This window comes from Musca domestica, unplaced genomic scaffold (genome assembly GCF_030504385.1).
Source record: "Musca domestica strain aabys unplaced genomic scaffold, Musca_domestica.polishedcontigs.V.1.1 34, whole genome shotgun sequence".
NCBI classification, from domain to species: Eukaryota; Metazoa; Arthropoda; class Insecta; order Diptera; family Muscidae; genus Musca; species Musca domestica.
The window spans coordinates 9,610,355-9,626,578 of NW_026712313.1; the positions used below are offsets into that span (position 1 = coordinate 9,610,355).

The 16,224-nt window shown below is 35.5% G+C and overlaps 1 protein-coding gene across 2 annotated transcripts; it reads right to left on the reverse strand.

Moving 5' to 3' along the window:
* Positions 1-5,147: 5,147 nt before the first annotated feature.
* LOC101894664 (polycomb protein Sfmbt) lies at positions 5,148-15,751 on the reverse strand. 2 transcript variants are annotated; one of them, XM_011295686.2, is made up of 10 exons: positions 15,597-15,751; positions 14,273-14,552; positions 12,804-13,680; positions 11,607-12,584; positions 9,930-10,373; positions 9,620-9,869; positions 9,370-9,559; positions 8,979-9,309; positions 8,584-8,912; positions 5,148-5,916 (listed from the first exon to the last, which is right to left on the reverse strand). In XM_011295686.2, exons 2-10 carry the CDS (start codon positions 14,429-14,431, stop codon positions 5,590-5,592), a joined length of 3,885 nt encoding a protein of 1,294 aa, XP_011293988.1. In that variant the 5' UTR covers positions 14,432-14,552; positions 15,597-15,751; the 3' UTR covers positions 5,148-5,589. The 2 variants fall into 2 exon arrangements, with proteins under 2 accessions (XP_011293988.1, XP_019893598.1); XM_020038039.1 differs by having other exon boundaries at positions 8,494-8,912.
* Between the last annotated feature and the right edge of the window lie 473 nt (positions 15,752-16,224).

The window sequence follows — 16,224 nt, forward strand, 5'->3', positions numbered from 1 at the left end:
TTAAATAGGAGCAGCGTACTGTGGGGACCTGTATCAATCGACCATGCGCACCTCTTCATGAATTTGTGCCCAATACAAATTGAGACAGCTGCACTATCCTGAACGTAGTTGGGCCAAAACTACCCTGGTTTTCCTTGGCAGTAGACGTTTTTCCAGCTACAAAAAATGGGCTTCTTGATTTAAAGGTTCTCTCTTATAGCGTTGGACTTCCCTCTATATCGTGCATGTCCTTCCTGACACCCCCGGGCGGAGGAGATTTATCCACCATAAGCACCACCCAAGCAGATACCCTGCAAAGAAAGCAGGTGGTTATGCTGGCGTACGAAAAGGACCTTCGCCTCCCCATGTAGATAGTCCAATATTGTTATGAAGAGGCACCCTGTGCCAGAATCGCGTATCACTCGTGTTCGCAGACCATACTGGGGCCGCATAGTTGACCACAGATAGACCTATGGCGTTGTAAGAGGTCTTCTTATCCGCACCCCTGACCGCCAGCGTCTTTAGGACTTTTCATTTTGTCGTAGATAGCTGTGGCTTGTGCGGTTGATTCTTCACATCACTTACTACTACCAATAGTAGTTCTTCAGCAGTGTTCTTCGAACTTCATACAATTATCCCCGAAAGTATTTGGGAACTGACAACTGAATAAAAAGACAGATTTTATATTGATTAACTCTTTTTTAGTTTTGTTTGTAATATACTTTACTATTTTATTTGTGTTTAATTTTTTTTTTTTTTTGTTTTTTAATTTTTTAATTTAATTTTAGGATTTGTTGATGTTCTTTCTTTGATGCTGTACTTGTTTTGATACTAAAATACATAATAATTGTGTTATATTTATAATAGTAATAGTATTAATAATAATAGTTAAGTATTAGTTTTTTTAAATATATATATCTATTCATTAGAGATTTTTCTTTTATGTTTTATGTATATAATTTTTCTTTAGCAGAGCGGTTTGCAGGATTTTGGATGATCTCTAAATATAGTTTTTAGTTTTGTTTTTTTTTTATGCAAAATACTTAAATAATAAAATCGTAACTAGAGTTTTCTATAGCAATTTTCTTCTGTGAGATAGTGTTTGTGTGTGTGTGTGTACGCAGATAATTCAAATTGTTTTTTTTTTGTATTTCTAAACTCTTATTGTCTAAAACTAGAATTAAACTTAAGAAGGAAAAGAATCTACAATCACTATGATTTGGAAAAAAAACAGAATGTGGAAAACTTGGTTTTTTTCGTGGGGAAAGTGTAAATGTATATATCATCTATATTATTATAGGTATGGGGATAGGAGGGGGAAGGAAGTTTAATATTTTTGTGGCTTTGATATTTTTCTGTTTGATTGATTTTTATTTACACAATTTGAATTAGCACAATTAAAGTATGGAAAAACGGATTGGGATTTTCAGAACTAAAAATATCAAAATCATACATTTCCCAACAAGTAAAATAATATACTTTCGGGATCATTTATTATTTGTTACTAAGATTCCTTAAAACGTTTCCACCAATCACAAATGGCGATTTTAACATAGTTTAGAGACTATATAAACAATGTCCTGTGCTAAAACAAAATCTAACAAATTCTTAAAATTCCATTTGATTTCTTCATTCTTATTAATATTTAATTGAAAAAAAAATTAAACAAATTATACATAAATATATATGTATGTATATATATATGTAGAGCAAGCGTTTCATAATATTTATAATAAAAAAAATTAAATGTAACATTAATATATATATATATATATATATATATATATATATATATATATATATATATATATATATATATATATATATATATATATATATATATATATATATATATTTTTTTTTTTTTTTTTTTTGGTGTATATACATAATTATTATTTTTGCATTATATGTTGAAAAAAAAAATCTGATTGAAGTTATGTGGTTTACTTTGTAAAAGCAATAACGAGTAATTTCAAAAGTAAAAGAATTGGAAAAACTTTGTGCAATTGTAAAATATAGAAAGTTTTCCGCAAAGAAATACGAGTTTTGGAAGAGATGGCCTAAGAAAAACTTAAATTTTCCCTACTTCTCTACAAAACTAATGGCAGAGATTTGAAAAAGTCCATGAAGACATCACAAGTGTGAGACTTTTATTCTTAAAAAAAAATCCAAAAAGAAAAATAATATTCCTATTAACTCTGAAAATAGATGTCTAAATTTCGGCGGAAATACAATTTAAAAATTTTTTTTTAGATAGCCTCAAAGAAGTGATTTTTCAAAGAGAGGGCCAAAGAAAAAACGACATTTCCACAAAACTCATCTTCTTTCAGAACAATTTCCTTCCTCTGAATTTAAACTAATATTGGCAGAGATGTAGAAAAGTCCATGAAGTCATCTTCAGTGTGTGAATATTAATTTAATAAAAATCCCACAAGAAAAATAAAATAATATTTTTGGCGAAAATAAAAGTCTTTTGGAGAGAGGGTCTCAAAGAAGTGAGTTTTGGAAGCGATAGGGATAGAAATTTCAACAAAGAAAACATGACGCCTCAAAATTCTGAAAACAGACGTCTAAAATTTGAAGGCAAAATTTTTTTTTGGAGAGAGGGTCGAGAAAAATGTAAGACCAAATTCTCATGTGGAAACATTTCCGCAAAGAAAAGTGAGTTTTGGAAGGGAGGGCCGAAGAAAAACTTGCACTTACCCCTCTTTTCCATAAAACTTAATTTTCTTTGCTGCAAATTTCCTTCCAATAAATTGGGAAGAAATCATCTTCAGTGCCGGAATTCTAAATTAAAAAAAAAAATAATCCTGAAAACAGAAGTCTAAAATATGAAAAAAATAAAAGGTTCGCGGAAAATTTAAGCCCAAATTTTCATATAGAAAATTTTCCGCAAAGAAAAGTAAGTTTTGAAAGGGAGGGCCGAAGAAAAATATTAACATTTACGCTTCTTTTCCACAAAACCCACTTTTCTTTCTGGCAGATTTTCTTCCTTCCAGGCAGGACCAATATTGGCAGATATTTACAGAAGGACAAGAAGTCATCTTGTAAAAGAGTCGAGGAAAATGTAAGTCCAAATTCTCACAGAGAAAGTTTTTTCGCAAAGAAAAGCGAGTTTTGAGAGGGAGGGCCCAAGAATACTTGCATTTAATTTTTTTTTCCACAAAACTCAATTTTATTTCTGGCAGATTTTCTTCCAGGCAGGAGCAATATTGACAGATTTTTAGAGAAGAGATCTTCAGAGCAGGAATTTTAATTTTTAAAAAATCCAACAAAGAAAACATGACGCCTGACGAATTCGGAAAACAGGCGTCTAAATTTTGACGGAAATAAAAGTAAGTATTTTGCAATGAGGGTCGAGGAAAATGTAAGTCCAAATTCTCATGCAAAAAGCTTTTCGCAAAGAAAAGTGAGTTTTGGAAGAGAGGAAGAAAAACATTTACATTTATCTTTCTTTTCTACAAAATTCACTTTTCTTTCTGGCAGATTTTCATCAAGGCAGGACTAATATTGGCAGATATTTAGAAAAGGACAAGAAGTCATCTTCAGTGCCGTAATTCTAAATTAAAAAAATTCAAAATATGACAACTTATAATTCTGAAAACGGACGTTTAAAATTTGCCGGAAATAAAAGCGATTTTTTGGAGAGATTTGGAAAAGGGCAAGAAATCATCTTCAGTGAGTGAATTCTAAATTAAAAAAAAATCCCACAAAGAAAATATCCATAATAAAAATATAAATATGACGCCTTATAATTCTAAAAACAGTCATCTAAAATTTCCCGAAAAGTGAGTTATTAGGAAGGGAGAGAGAAAGGGTAGAAGATAATGTGAAATTTACCTTTACCTTCAACTACCATCTATCCTTCCGTTTTCAGAAAACTTACGGTGAGAATACATAAAACGCTTTTTGACTGGCTTAAGTCATCGGCTGGCTTCTTCGGAAAATAACAAAGAAGCGTAGGCCCAAAGTCGAACTAAGTCAGCCTAAAACTCTTTGTTCCAAAGACCTAAAATGGTAAAGACTAGACAAAATGCATTTTGAGCAAATGGTTTGTGTCTACAATACATAGAGTAACAGCTCATGGAAGCGATATGTTAATATAAAAACCACAATTAATGAAACGGATAACAAATAAAAATTTGAAAAATCCAAAATTTTGGTTTCAAAATTCTATTCCATGGACCTTTCCGAAAATTTGCACATTGCCTTAGCGGTTAATATCAGTTAACATTGGTAACGATGTTGTTATGATATCGTAACAACAGAGGTATTTTCACAGGGTTACCATATCTTGACTCTGTCTTGTCCTATCTTTACACTTCTATGTCTTTTTTTGTTCAAAGAAGATAGTGCATGACAGAGCAAAAATATGGCAAACCTGTTATGATATCATAACAACATAATTACCAATATAAACTGATTTAAACCGATAAGGCAAGATGCAAATGTTTGGAAAAACCCATGGAATTGAATTTTAAAACCACATTTTTGAATTTTTCAAACTTTTATTTGTCATTCGTTTCTATAGTTGTGGTTTTTATATTAACATTCCCCTGTCCTGTGCTGTTACTTAATTTATTGTAGACACAAACTCAAAATGCATTTTGTCTAGTCTTTACCATTTTAGGTCTTTGCTTTGTTCCTTTGTTAAGCCTGTCAAAAAGCGTTTTATGTATTGTCACCTTTATGGATTTGTTTAATGCTTAGTTTCCAAAATTGATTTATTATCGTGGGAGTGGTGTGTAGCAAGCAACTGATTAAAACGGCAAAGCATTTAAGGTGAGAATACATAAAACGCTTTTCTGACTGGCTTAAGTCATCGGCTGCCTTCTTCGAAAAAAAAGGAGCCTAGGGCCGAAATCGAACCAAGTCCACCTAAAACTTTTTTGTTTCTCTACTAAGAAGCTAATTGATGATTTAAACCAGTCAAAAAAAAGCTTTTTATGCACTTTGATGATTACCCGAATTTGATTTTGATAGATTTTTTTTTATCCATTATACATACAGCACAAGCTTTTCGAGCTATAAGGGAAATTTATTCTCTAAATAGAGTGCTTGAATCTTTTAATTCTTTCTTTCGTTCCAAAAATGTTTCCAAACAAACAGGAAAGTTATAGGAATTGTAGAAATATTCAACTTATTATAAAAAAAAACATCTTGCCAACTGAATGGTGCTAAATTTTAAAATTTCTTAATATCAAGAAAATGAAAATGAAAAAAAAAACAAGCTTAACATTAGACTTAAGAAATAAAACGAGAGAGGCATGACAACGATTGCTACTCCTCTCCAAAGAGGAGACCGAAAAAGAAAGTCACTCAAAAACCGGCAACAAATTATTTTATAAATAATTTCCAGTTGAGTTTTATCATTGTTGGTGGTGTTGTGGCTGTTGTCGTCGTAGTACCAGATGCTACTGCTGCTGAATTTTCAAAATTATTCACATTATTATCATCATAATTGTTATTACAATTTGTTGTAATGTGTATATGGTTACTACTCATATTGTTGTCATTATTGTTGATGGAATAGGAGGAGGCGTTAGTGGCGGCGGCGACGACATGGACATTGGCATTGCTATTATCATTTACAACATCATTCATGTGGGACTATAAATATTTATTATTTTTATGCATTCTCGATTTACCCGGATTCACTTTACACTTCAGCTGTTGTATTAGATCGTATATCTTTAACGCAGGTCCAACTTTCATACCCAACAGGGTGATGATTTCATCTTTCGACAGCTGCAACAGACGCTTACCATCGATTTTATTCCGACTAAATGTATCACAATGGGCTGTGCAATCGTTGACACGTAAAAACTGCGAAACATCGTAGACATTCCAGGTGTCGGGCATTAGTTCGGCATTGTTATCACTGTCACTGCAATCACTGAGCCGTGGTATATATTTGGTACTGCTCACCGAGGAGTTCTAAAGTTGATATTGGGGTAAAATATTTAAAGAGTGATATTAAAAAGTGATATTTTTTGTTATTTGTTATATTTGGATCAATAGTGCAACATGATTGTGATATGGAATCTATGGGTGGGTGGTTGGTTGGTAAATGCCAATAACAGTGCGCAAAAATATATAAATATATATGTATGTGAAGTGAATGTCATTAAGAATATGAAATGTGAATGAAAATCTAGGCGATGAAGCTAATGCTGGTGGAATAATTTAAAACCACAAGACTTGATTACATTATTAAATTTTACAATATTCTATTCTGGTCCTACAATGATTGGCAATTAAAAAGCTTTTCTATTTAACTATTATCCTCCAAAAGTTTCGATACATTTTCGAGGCAGTTTTTAACGTTTTTACAGCTGCTTCTGGTTTATTTCCAGGTCTTTGAATACTCTTCTCAATTATAAGTCGAGTAAAAAGTTATACTTCTCCCTTGAGGATCTGCGTCCACTCCACAGAAAGCTTAAATCCTATTATCCCGGGTATTACGATATGATAACAATTTGTAGGTCTAAATCGATCGATGTTGGCAACGAGATCAACGTCGATAAACAAATAATCTAATAAGCCGCAACGTTAATTAAAAATAGCACGAACAGATTTTGGACCTGTCTTATCCTGCTTCGTTTCGTTTTCATATTCAAAAATTCTCATTAATCACCGGGAAATAATTTAAAACTAGAGCCCTTCGAATTGAATGCGTTTATAATAAACCTTATTAGATATTAGAATGCGTTTATAATAAACCTGGGTTCTGCCGGTGAGATTATGCTATTCCGTTGAAGAGTTCCAGCGAAACATTACCGATTGTTTAGTTCTCAATCTGCCGTGTCATTCGGTTTGACTATCTTAATTTATGTTTGTCCAGAACCATTTTTCTCATTTTTTTTGTATCTGCTTGGATTGTATTTATAGTTCAGTAGAGGTTTGGAGAAGAGTGCAAAGCAGACAAGCTTCGCAGGGTGATTTCTGCTGTAAATTCGGCTACAATTTAATTTAAGCGCCTGCACAATCCCCCTAGCTCTCGTTCTTAAATTGCGATAAGTGGCGGATGTTCTGCGAGGACGAAAATCACTTTGTATTCTTCTAGGATCAATGCCTCCTTTGTCTCGTTTCAGGGCAGCATTCTGGCAGATCTGGATGTTCTAACACTGCGTAGCACTTAAATTCGCAGACCACGATGGAGCCACATAGCTAACCACGTACCGACCAACATATCGCTTTATTAGAGGTCAACAAGATTTCCTTATCATCGCCCCAAGTGCTGCCGGCCTGCGCCTTGAGGACCTTGTTCCGACTTTCCAACTAATCGCAGATAGCTGTGGCCTGCGCAAACGACTTTAACATGCAGTCGAATGTGAACCCAAGGATTTTGGAGTAGTTAATGGTCGAAATTATATTTCGATCGATCTGCACATTCACCCTGTTCCCATCTCCCCAGATGGGTTTGCTGCCTGGTTCCCGCGAAGCAGGTATTCAATCTTGTACATATTTCATCAAAAACACGACTGAATACGATGATACTATAATCCGCATACGTTACTATCTCTATGCCATCTGGAGGGTGAAGAAATGGTAGAGGGTAAACCGCTTGTTTACCTTTACACTGTCTGTGCTTCTTGTTCCGGAATTCCACGTACGACAGGTGCCTTCATATATATCGTTGATAATCCGACGTTTCGAACTTGGCCATGGGGCAGTTCTCTCTACATACTCAAACATTGTAAACAGTGGTGGCGCCTCCTCGGCGGGAAGATATCTGATACGACCTAGTACTCTTCGCTTCGCCATATCGCTCTCGGGGACAAATTGTCGATTAAAATATTCAGCGCACATCTTCAAACCAGTCGCTAAAAATTACTGAGGTCCTATTATCCTTTTCCCCAGGGTTCGAAAACGATTTCACCGTTACCTACAGCATACTCATATCGGTTCCAATGTTGCAACATTTCAGATGGTCTAGCCAATGTTTCCTCTTATGCTCCTTTACGAAAGGTTCAGTAGGGTTGGATCCACAGAGATCATCACTAAGATTTTTTGTTTGGAATACTTATTTTTGCCAGCCTACTGTGTTGCTTCTGGAGTCCATCTCTGAACTAGATGAGTTCCAGTATATACAATATAAAAATCATATTTGCTGACATCCCTAACATTCTAAAGTAGTTGCAGAGCATTTATCGGACTTGATCAACTATTTACGTAGCCAACGACAGTTTAGGGAAATTGATCATCCACATTCATATGCTACTAATTTTTTTTTCAATTTTTTCTAATTTAGACTAGAATCAGAGCCTGGAACAATTATTAATTGTACCAAAGGAGCTCTATATGGTGTTATGAATGCAAACCCAACTTTAAATATCTCACATAAATTCCCAAATTTGTTGGCTTTGTTGGTTATCCGGGTGTAATGAAATGGAATGGGTGATGAAATTTTAAATATGAGTTATCCTTATTTTTTACAAATGAAATTTTGATTTGATTTTTTTGGTGGGAGGAGAAGGCGACGCACTATTACAGGGTTCAACTACCACTTACCCCAATATAACTAGTTGCTTTACGTGTTGCAATTGGCGGTGCAGGTGATTGAGGTTTTTTAATCGAATTCGATTTGTTGGTCTTACGTACTTTATTCTCTATACCACTACTATTGGCCGCAGCTGCTGCCGCCGCAGCAGCAGGATTCATTAGCAGCGACGACGATGATGATGTGGTCGCTGCTGCACCACTGCCACTGCCATGTGATGTGTCCATGAGATGAGATGATGATTGATTTGATAGCATGCTATTGGTATCTTCATCGTATTCATCTAAATCATCATCTTCATCATCGTCGGCGGCATCGTGTGCGCTGTGATCATAGAAGGCGGGATTGTGATGTTCCGGTTTTAATTCCAATTTAATACTAAGCTTAGGGAGATGGGGTGTTGTCTTTAAGGGTATTGTACGAGTTTTAACTGAAAGTAAGAAATGGAGAGAACATTTAGAGATACTTCTTTGAAAAATATTTTAGGGGGTTATACCTTGAGGTGCTGTGCTTTCACTAGGTGATGTGTGGGTGTTTTTATTGTTTGAGGCAGCTGGTCTTTTCTTGCGTTTCTTTTGCACCCTTGGCTTGGGTGCTGTTTTGGGCGGTGCTGGGGCGGGGGCAGGAGGTCCTTCAAGTTTGTGGCCCACCAAAACACACCAACCCACCGGATAAATATCCGATGACTCACAGTCGAGCCATTGGTCATACTCATCCGTCCACCCATCAAAATGGATCTTCAATAGGCGCCCAACCACACGAGAAACTGTGGCTACACACACCAATCGAGGATCCATTAGATCGGCACACTCCAAACTCATACCCACCTGGAATTTTAAAGGAAAAAAATTTAATTTTCAATTAAATCTAAAATATTTAAAACTTGCCTCAAAACCATGACCGGGCACAGTGCGATGAAACAAATGTGAACCCGCTGGCACAGAATTGGTATCACGTAAATATTGTTCCCAAGTGAAATTAGCAGCGGTATAACCATAGGGTGGAGTTAGTGTAATATTGTTGGTGACACAAAAGCCCACGGGAAATATATTTGGTGATTTTTCATGATAGCAGAACCTGGGGAAAGAAACAGAAGTTATTTTCGTAAATATTACTTATAAAGCAATCAATACTTACCAATCAGCCCCGGTGGCATCGGGTTGATATGAATCAATGCGTATCATCATATAGCCAAACTTTAGGACAGCCATTACCGTGGCCACACATATAGAGGATAGATTTAGAGGATCGACAGCTTCCAGTTTCATGCCCTCCACAAATGTTTTGGCTTTATTCTCCAAATAGTATTCCTCAAAGGTGAAATTCATTTTGAATAACTCTATTGTGGCATCATCTTCATGGACCTCTATCATGGCATCTCGGCCAGCTGGAAAAATAAAAGAAAAAAATAGTTACAAAATTCAATTATTTTTTATTTCTTCTTTACCCAACATCCTTTCCAAATAGTCTTGCGGTGCTGCCAAATTATGCCCCACCGTGGTGGCCCATCCCACCGGATGTATTATGGGTGAATCTTCATGACACCAAAAACCATCATCGGAATCAAAATACCGTAGAAACAAACGTTTGCCCACAATTTTTGTGACTGTGGCCAATCGCACCTGGGATATACGATCTTTGTCTACACATTCCAAATTTAAACCGAGACGAAAGCGGGACTGCATACTATCGTTGACCTTGTTGTAGAAACTTGAGGGTAATGTACGGGCTCCCGATAGCCGTGTCACCAGAAAATCTTTCCAATCTTTATATTTATTTTCAATAGACCGTGGAGGTATTAGAGGTTTCCCCCTGGTGGCACACCAACCCACCGCATGCACCTCCGAATTACAAAGGTTAACCCAAAAGTCGTTGGCTTCATCATCAAAACCTGTAGCAAATAAAATTTAAAAAAATTAGATTTAATTCGATGATAATTTTCCAAAAATATGACAATTTTCTAAAGAAAATGTCCTCTAAAAAACGGAGAGTATTTTCTATAGAAAATGTCCTCAAAAAAGAGAGGGAAATTTAGTATAGAAAATGTCCCCTAAAAAGAGAGGACATTTTCTGTATTTGGGGTAAAAAGAGACGGAATCTTCTATAGAAAATGTCCTCTAAAAAGAGAGGGAATTTTCTATAGAAAATGTCCTCTAAAAAGAGAGGGAAAAAGAGAGGGAATTTTCTATAGAAAATGTCCTCTAAAAAGAGAGGGAATTTTCTATAGAAAATGTCCTCTAAAAAGAGAGGGAATTTTCTATAGAAAATGCTCTCTAAAAAGGTAAGGAATTTTCTATAGAAAATGTCCTCTAAAAAGGGAGGGAATTTTCTATAGAAAATGTCCTCTAAAAAGGGAGGGAATTTTCTATAGAAAATGTCCTCTAAAAAGAGAGGGATTTTTCTATAGAAAATGTCCTCTAAAAAGAGAGGGATTTTTCTATAGAAAATGTCCTCTTAAAAGAGTGAAGAAAATCTATAGAAAATATCCTCTAAAAAGAGAGGAAATTTTCTAGAGAAAATATCCTCTAAAAAGAGAGGAAATTTTCTAGAGAAAATATCCTCTAAAAAAGAGGAAATTTTCTAGAGAAAATATCCTCTAAAAAGAGAGAGAACATTTTCTAAGGAAATTTCCTCTAAAAAGAGAGAGAATATTTTCAATAGTAAATATCCTCTAAAAAGAGAAAATAGAAAATGTCCTCTTAAAAGAGTGAAGAAAATCTATAGAAAATATCCTCTAAAAAGAGAGGAAATTTTCTAGAGAAAATATCCTCTAAAAAGAGAGGAAATTTTCTAGAGAAAATATCCTCTAAAAAGAGAGGAAATTTTCTAGAGAAAATATCCTCTAAAAAAGAGGAAATTTTCTAGAGAAAATATCCTCTAAAAAGAGAGAGAACATTTTCTAAGAAAATTTCCTCTAAAAAAAGAGAGAATATTTTCAATAGTAAATATCCTCTAAAAAGAGAGAACATTTTCTAAGGAAATTTTCTCTAAAAGGAGAGAGAACATTTTCTATAGAAAATATCCTTTTTATTAGACAATATCCTCTAAAAAAAGAGAGACAATTTTCTATAGGAAATATCCTCTAAAAAGAGAGAACTACATTTAAAAATTTCTGTTAACTTACCTTCATATCTCATCAGAGCCTTGTAGCCCTGTATATCCAAAATGGTTGCCACCCAAAAGGAGTGTGGCGTCTGGCCAGGTTGTATTACCTCCACTTGATCACAGTCCGTGTTCTCGACCTCGACTTTCATATCGATGCCCAAGTTGTCCCACACATCACAGCCAGGAGCATGATGAAAACATGTCACCGGTGCTGCATAGAAATCTTCTCGTCCCAAACGTGGGGTCCAATCATATGAATGTGTGGGATCGTATAATTTTCTACGTATACTTATGATTTTTTCCATTTGTGGACAGGGGGTGGGAAGACGATCATATTTTGGTATTTGGGGTAATTCATCTTGGGGCATAACATCCTGATACATACGTAAAGCTTTTGGGGTGCCGGTCATTTCGGCTAATTGATCACTATCCGTGGCATATTGTATGCCACCACTGACTGTGGAATTTCCCGCCAGTTGTGAGGTAGGTTGGCTGGTGCCAATTGCTGTTGCTGTTGTGGCCTTGGAATCAACACCTAATAAATTGCCAGTGGTGGCGGTGTTGGATGCTGTTACTGGTATAGTGTTATTTGTTGTTTCATTATTGTTGTTATTAATTGGCTCTCCCAAGCCATTGATTTGAGTGATTTTCGACTGGTCGGTAATACGAAAACGATAATTGGTATTTTTTATGTGGGCCACACGTAAAGCCATTTCCACATCATTGGCCTGTTGGTTTGCCAACATCGTTTGACCACTTTCTGTGGATGCTGAGGCACCTGCTGCTGGCTGCTGTTCATGTTGCTGCTGCATTTTATTTTCATTAAAATTATTTTCCATATTGAAAATGGCCTGTTGCTGCTGCTGTGTTGTAAATCCTTGCTTGTTCACCACCAGAGAATACAGCTCACCACGGGCGCATGCCATACTACAAAAACGACGAGATTTTGTATAGAATGTATGTTTGACACCTATTGCTCCGCATCGTTCACAAACCGCTTAAAAGAGAGGAGAGGCAAATAGAAATGTATAAAAATGAGAACAAAATCCCAAATTTGACAGATATTGGAGAAAAGTTTAACTTGGATCATCACCAAAGGATAGTTCCCTGGATTCCATGTAAATATTAGTATTATTTTCTTTTTTAAATGACAAAAGCAAATAAAATACTGTGAAAATAATAAAAGAAAAGGAAGAACAAACTTAATAAAACCTACCCATGCCATCTTTTTGTATTGGTATAACCGATGGATCAATATTGCCCTTATAAGCAATTGGTGTCTTTAAAACTAAACCTGGTCGATTAACTGGTTCAATTTTACGTGTCTTACGCTGGGAACGGAGACTTGAAGTACCACCACCACCAACAGTAGTAGGAGTTGTTGCCTGATTGTCGTTACGATTCCCTGCAGCTGCAGCGGCAGCAGCATCACTCAGCAGTTTGTGTTTTCCACTCATGGACATTGTCAACAAATCATTGTCGTTGACACCATGCGGTTGGGTAATATCAATGCCACCACTTGTTGATTTATCATTGTCATTAATGAAATCACCATCTTCATCATAGGAATTGGAATCCGTCATCATAACAAAATCATCGATGTTGATAATTTCCTTTTTGGGAGTAAGTTCTGAGGATTCATCTCCATAGTCACAAGTAGCAGCATCCTCGTACATTTGCGACTGCAGTTGTTGGGTCTGTGACTGAGAACCCTGTTGTGTATTAGCAGCCGCCAGGAATTGAGCAGTAGTTATGGGTCTGCCATTGCTGTTTACCAAAATGCCTCCGCCACCAGCTGAGGCCGTTGCCACATTTAATGCATTGTTAAAATTTGCTGTCGTTGCTGCTCCCGAAACAACACTAGCCATATCTTCGATATTTGTGTAATTTTGAAACACTGCTGCTGCTGATTGTTGCAACAGCTGTTGATGCAAGCCCATTTGGGCAAAATTGTAAATATCATTTGTGTTGGTGGCCAATAGTGTGGTGGGTTGTAAACCAAGTGCTGCAGATGATGCTGCCACTGCAGCTGCAGCAACTGCTGCCTGATTATTGAAATCCCCCCCAACTATGTTCATCATTGAATTGACATCCTGCATTGTTTAAGATTCCATTTTTTACAGATTTGTGTAGTGTGTTTATCCCGGTTTTTTTTTACAAATTTTTATCAAAAATATAAAGTAAAAATTTTTGGTTGTAGGGATAGGTATTTTTTGTTTGTGTACATTTGCAAAAAATCACGCCAAGTTGTTGTGAAATAAACGTAGATTTTGGAAACCGAATATGAAAAGAAACAAAGAAAAAAACACATAGAGAAATAAAATTTTGAAATGAAAGTTATTGTGTTAGTTGGGATTCAGACACAGAAAATCGAGGATTCTGATTCTCCAGAAAACTTCATGAAAGAAAAACTGAGTTTTAAGGATAAATATGTGGGTTTGGGGAAAACCTCGACATTTTTACTTTTTATTTTCAATTCCATTTTTAGCAAGAATTTTTCTTCCAAGAGTTTTTCTTTTGCGTGTCTGCATCCCAAGTAAGGAAACATATTCAGATATAAATAAAGAAATAAATGAAACAAAGTGTGAAAAAGGAAACCAAATGGTTTTTGTTAATGTACGGTGCGTATGTTAGTTATGTGATCTTTAATTACTCTAAATTAGTTGTAGCTAACATGGAACATACCATTGCTTGTTGTTGCTGCTGGTGTTGTTGTTGATTTATATCTTCCATTACGGACAGACCAATATTTGGATTGAAAAATGATGCATTATCCTCGAGAGTTATACGTTCATTGGGATTGTATTGACTCATCCACATCATTCTCAACTCGGATGGATTCATATTTTGAATTTGATTTTAGCGATTTTCGATTTGCTTTTAGATGGTGGCATTTAGATCCTTGTAATGCATAGATATCAACCTCTGGACAATAATGATTTTATTGGAATACAAAGTGTAGTTCCTGAAAAGGTAAAAAAAATACATGTGGTTAGATGTGGTACATTATGAACACAATCGAAATTCTGAATTCATAAGCTTTCTGGTAAGCACAACTGAAAGCTCAAGCCAAAGAACAGATCAGAAGCATCTTGAATTGGCGAAATATTCCAATAAATCGCCCATTTGCGGGTTTATCATTTGGGAAGTTACTCCGTCAAAAAATTAAAAATTAAACGTCTGGGATATGGTAATCAAGCACGTCATCTCGGGCCAAGTTATGATTAGTTGAGGCAGCTAGGGGTGTTAGCAGCAGGTGTTGGTGAATTGCCTCAAGATACCCTTGTGCCCCTTGTGAGTACAAACAAATCGGAAAATTATGTTATACCTGTTTATTTCTTTTCATTCCGGAGAGCAACCGAAGTGTTTGCTGGGACATAAAAAGAAGTTCACAACACTCAAAACAATAAACAAACGTCCGAAAAAAAGACAACCAGTCGGCACAAGTGGATGAGCTCCGTATGGATAAAATTTTGTTGCTGTTTTTTTTTTTAATTTGCACTTCAGCCAAATCGGAGACGATGACAAAAGCCAAAATTAAACATTTTACATTGGCATGTGTACGTAGCAGCAGCGTTTAATGTTGTAAAACGAACTCACTCACTCACACACACACACACTCTTGCTCATTATAGGACAAGCTTCCTCCCGTTTATTGTTGTAGGCACATATTGTTCAATTTGTTTTTGCAAATTATCAAGTATTAAAAGCATTCACTATATTGTAAACTAACCATCAAATAATAAACCACAAAAACAAACAAAGATAATGCAACAATAATAATCAAAACATGAAATTATCTGCGATATCAACTACACTTTTTTTTGGCAAAAAAAAAAAAATAATAGCATAAAAAGAACAAAAACACACACGCACACACAGAGAACAGCAGCGTGTGTTGCTGTGTATAAGTACCAAAACCTGAGAAAATCACACATTTGCACATCCATCGAAGAAGCGACTGAAAATCACTTGATTTTTTCGACACTTTCCCGTCGAAATTACTCACCAACTTCACTGAAATTCATTAGTGTGTTGTATATTTCAAACGACAAACATTGTTTTTATATATTTCTGTAAGATTTAAGTGTCCAAAATGTATATTTTTATTGCGACAAAATAATTGTCCGTAAACTTAATTTTGTTGTGTCGCAGCAGAGGGCAAAGTCGTTGATGTATTGAGAACGCCGTTCTAGTCATTTTTGCTTGGCGATTTTCGTGTAACAACGTTGGGCGTGATGACACGGCATCGTAAAATGACCACAATGACCGGCAATTTGACAAGAGTATACAGTAGGTGGTTTGTTGGTTTACTTTTGAAAAAACGTAGATATTGCGATATCATAAAGGGAAAATCGGTTATCGTAGCGAAAAGTTTTACATTCTTATAGCTCTGGAACAAAGTATAATTTAGGCATTTCGATAATGGAAGATGAATTCATTTTTTTAAACCCAATTTTCTATATTGGTTTAGTAGATCCGATTGTAACCCGAGTCTTAGGTGAAATGTACCGGTATTCGGGTTCTTCCTCCAAGAAAAATGCTTTCCCGGAATCAGGGTATGTATTAGATATACATTTAGAAAAAATCTCAAAAAAATCCGAGATTTTTACTAAATTAGATTTAAGCTCCGTTCT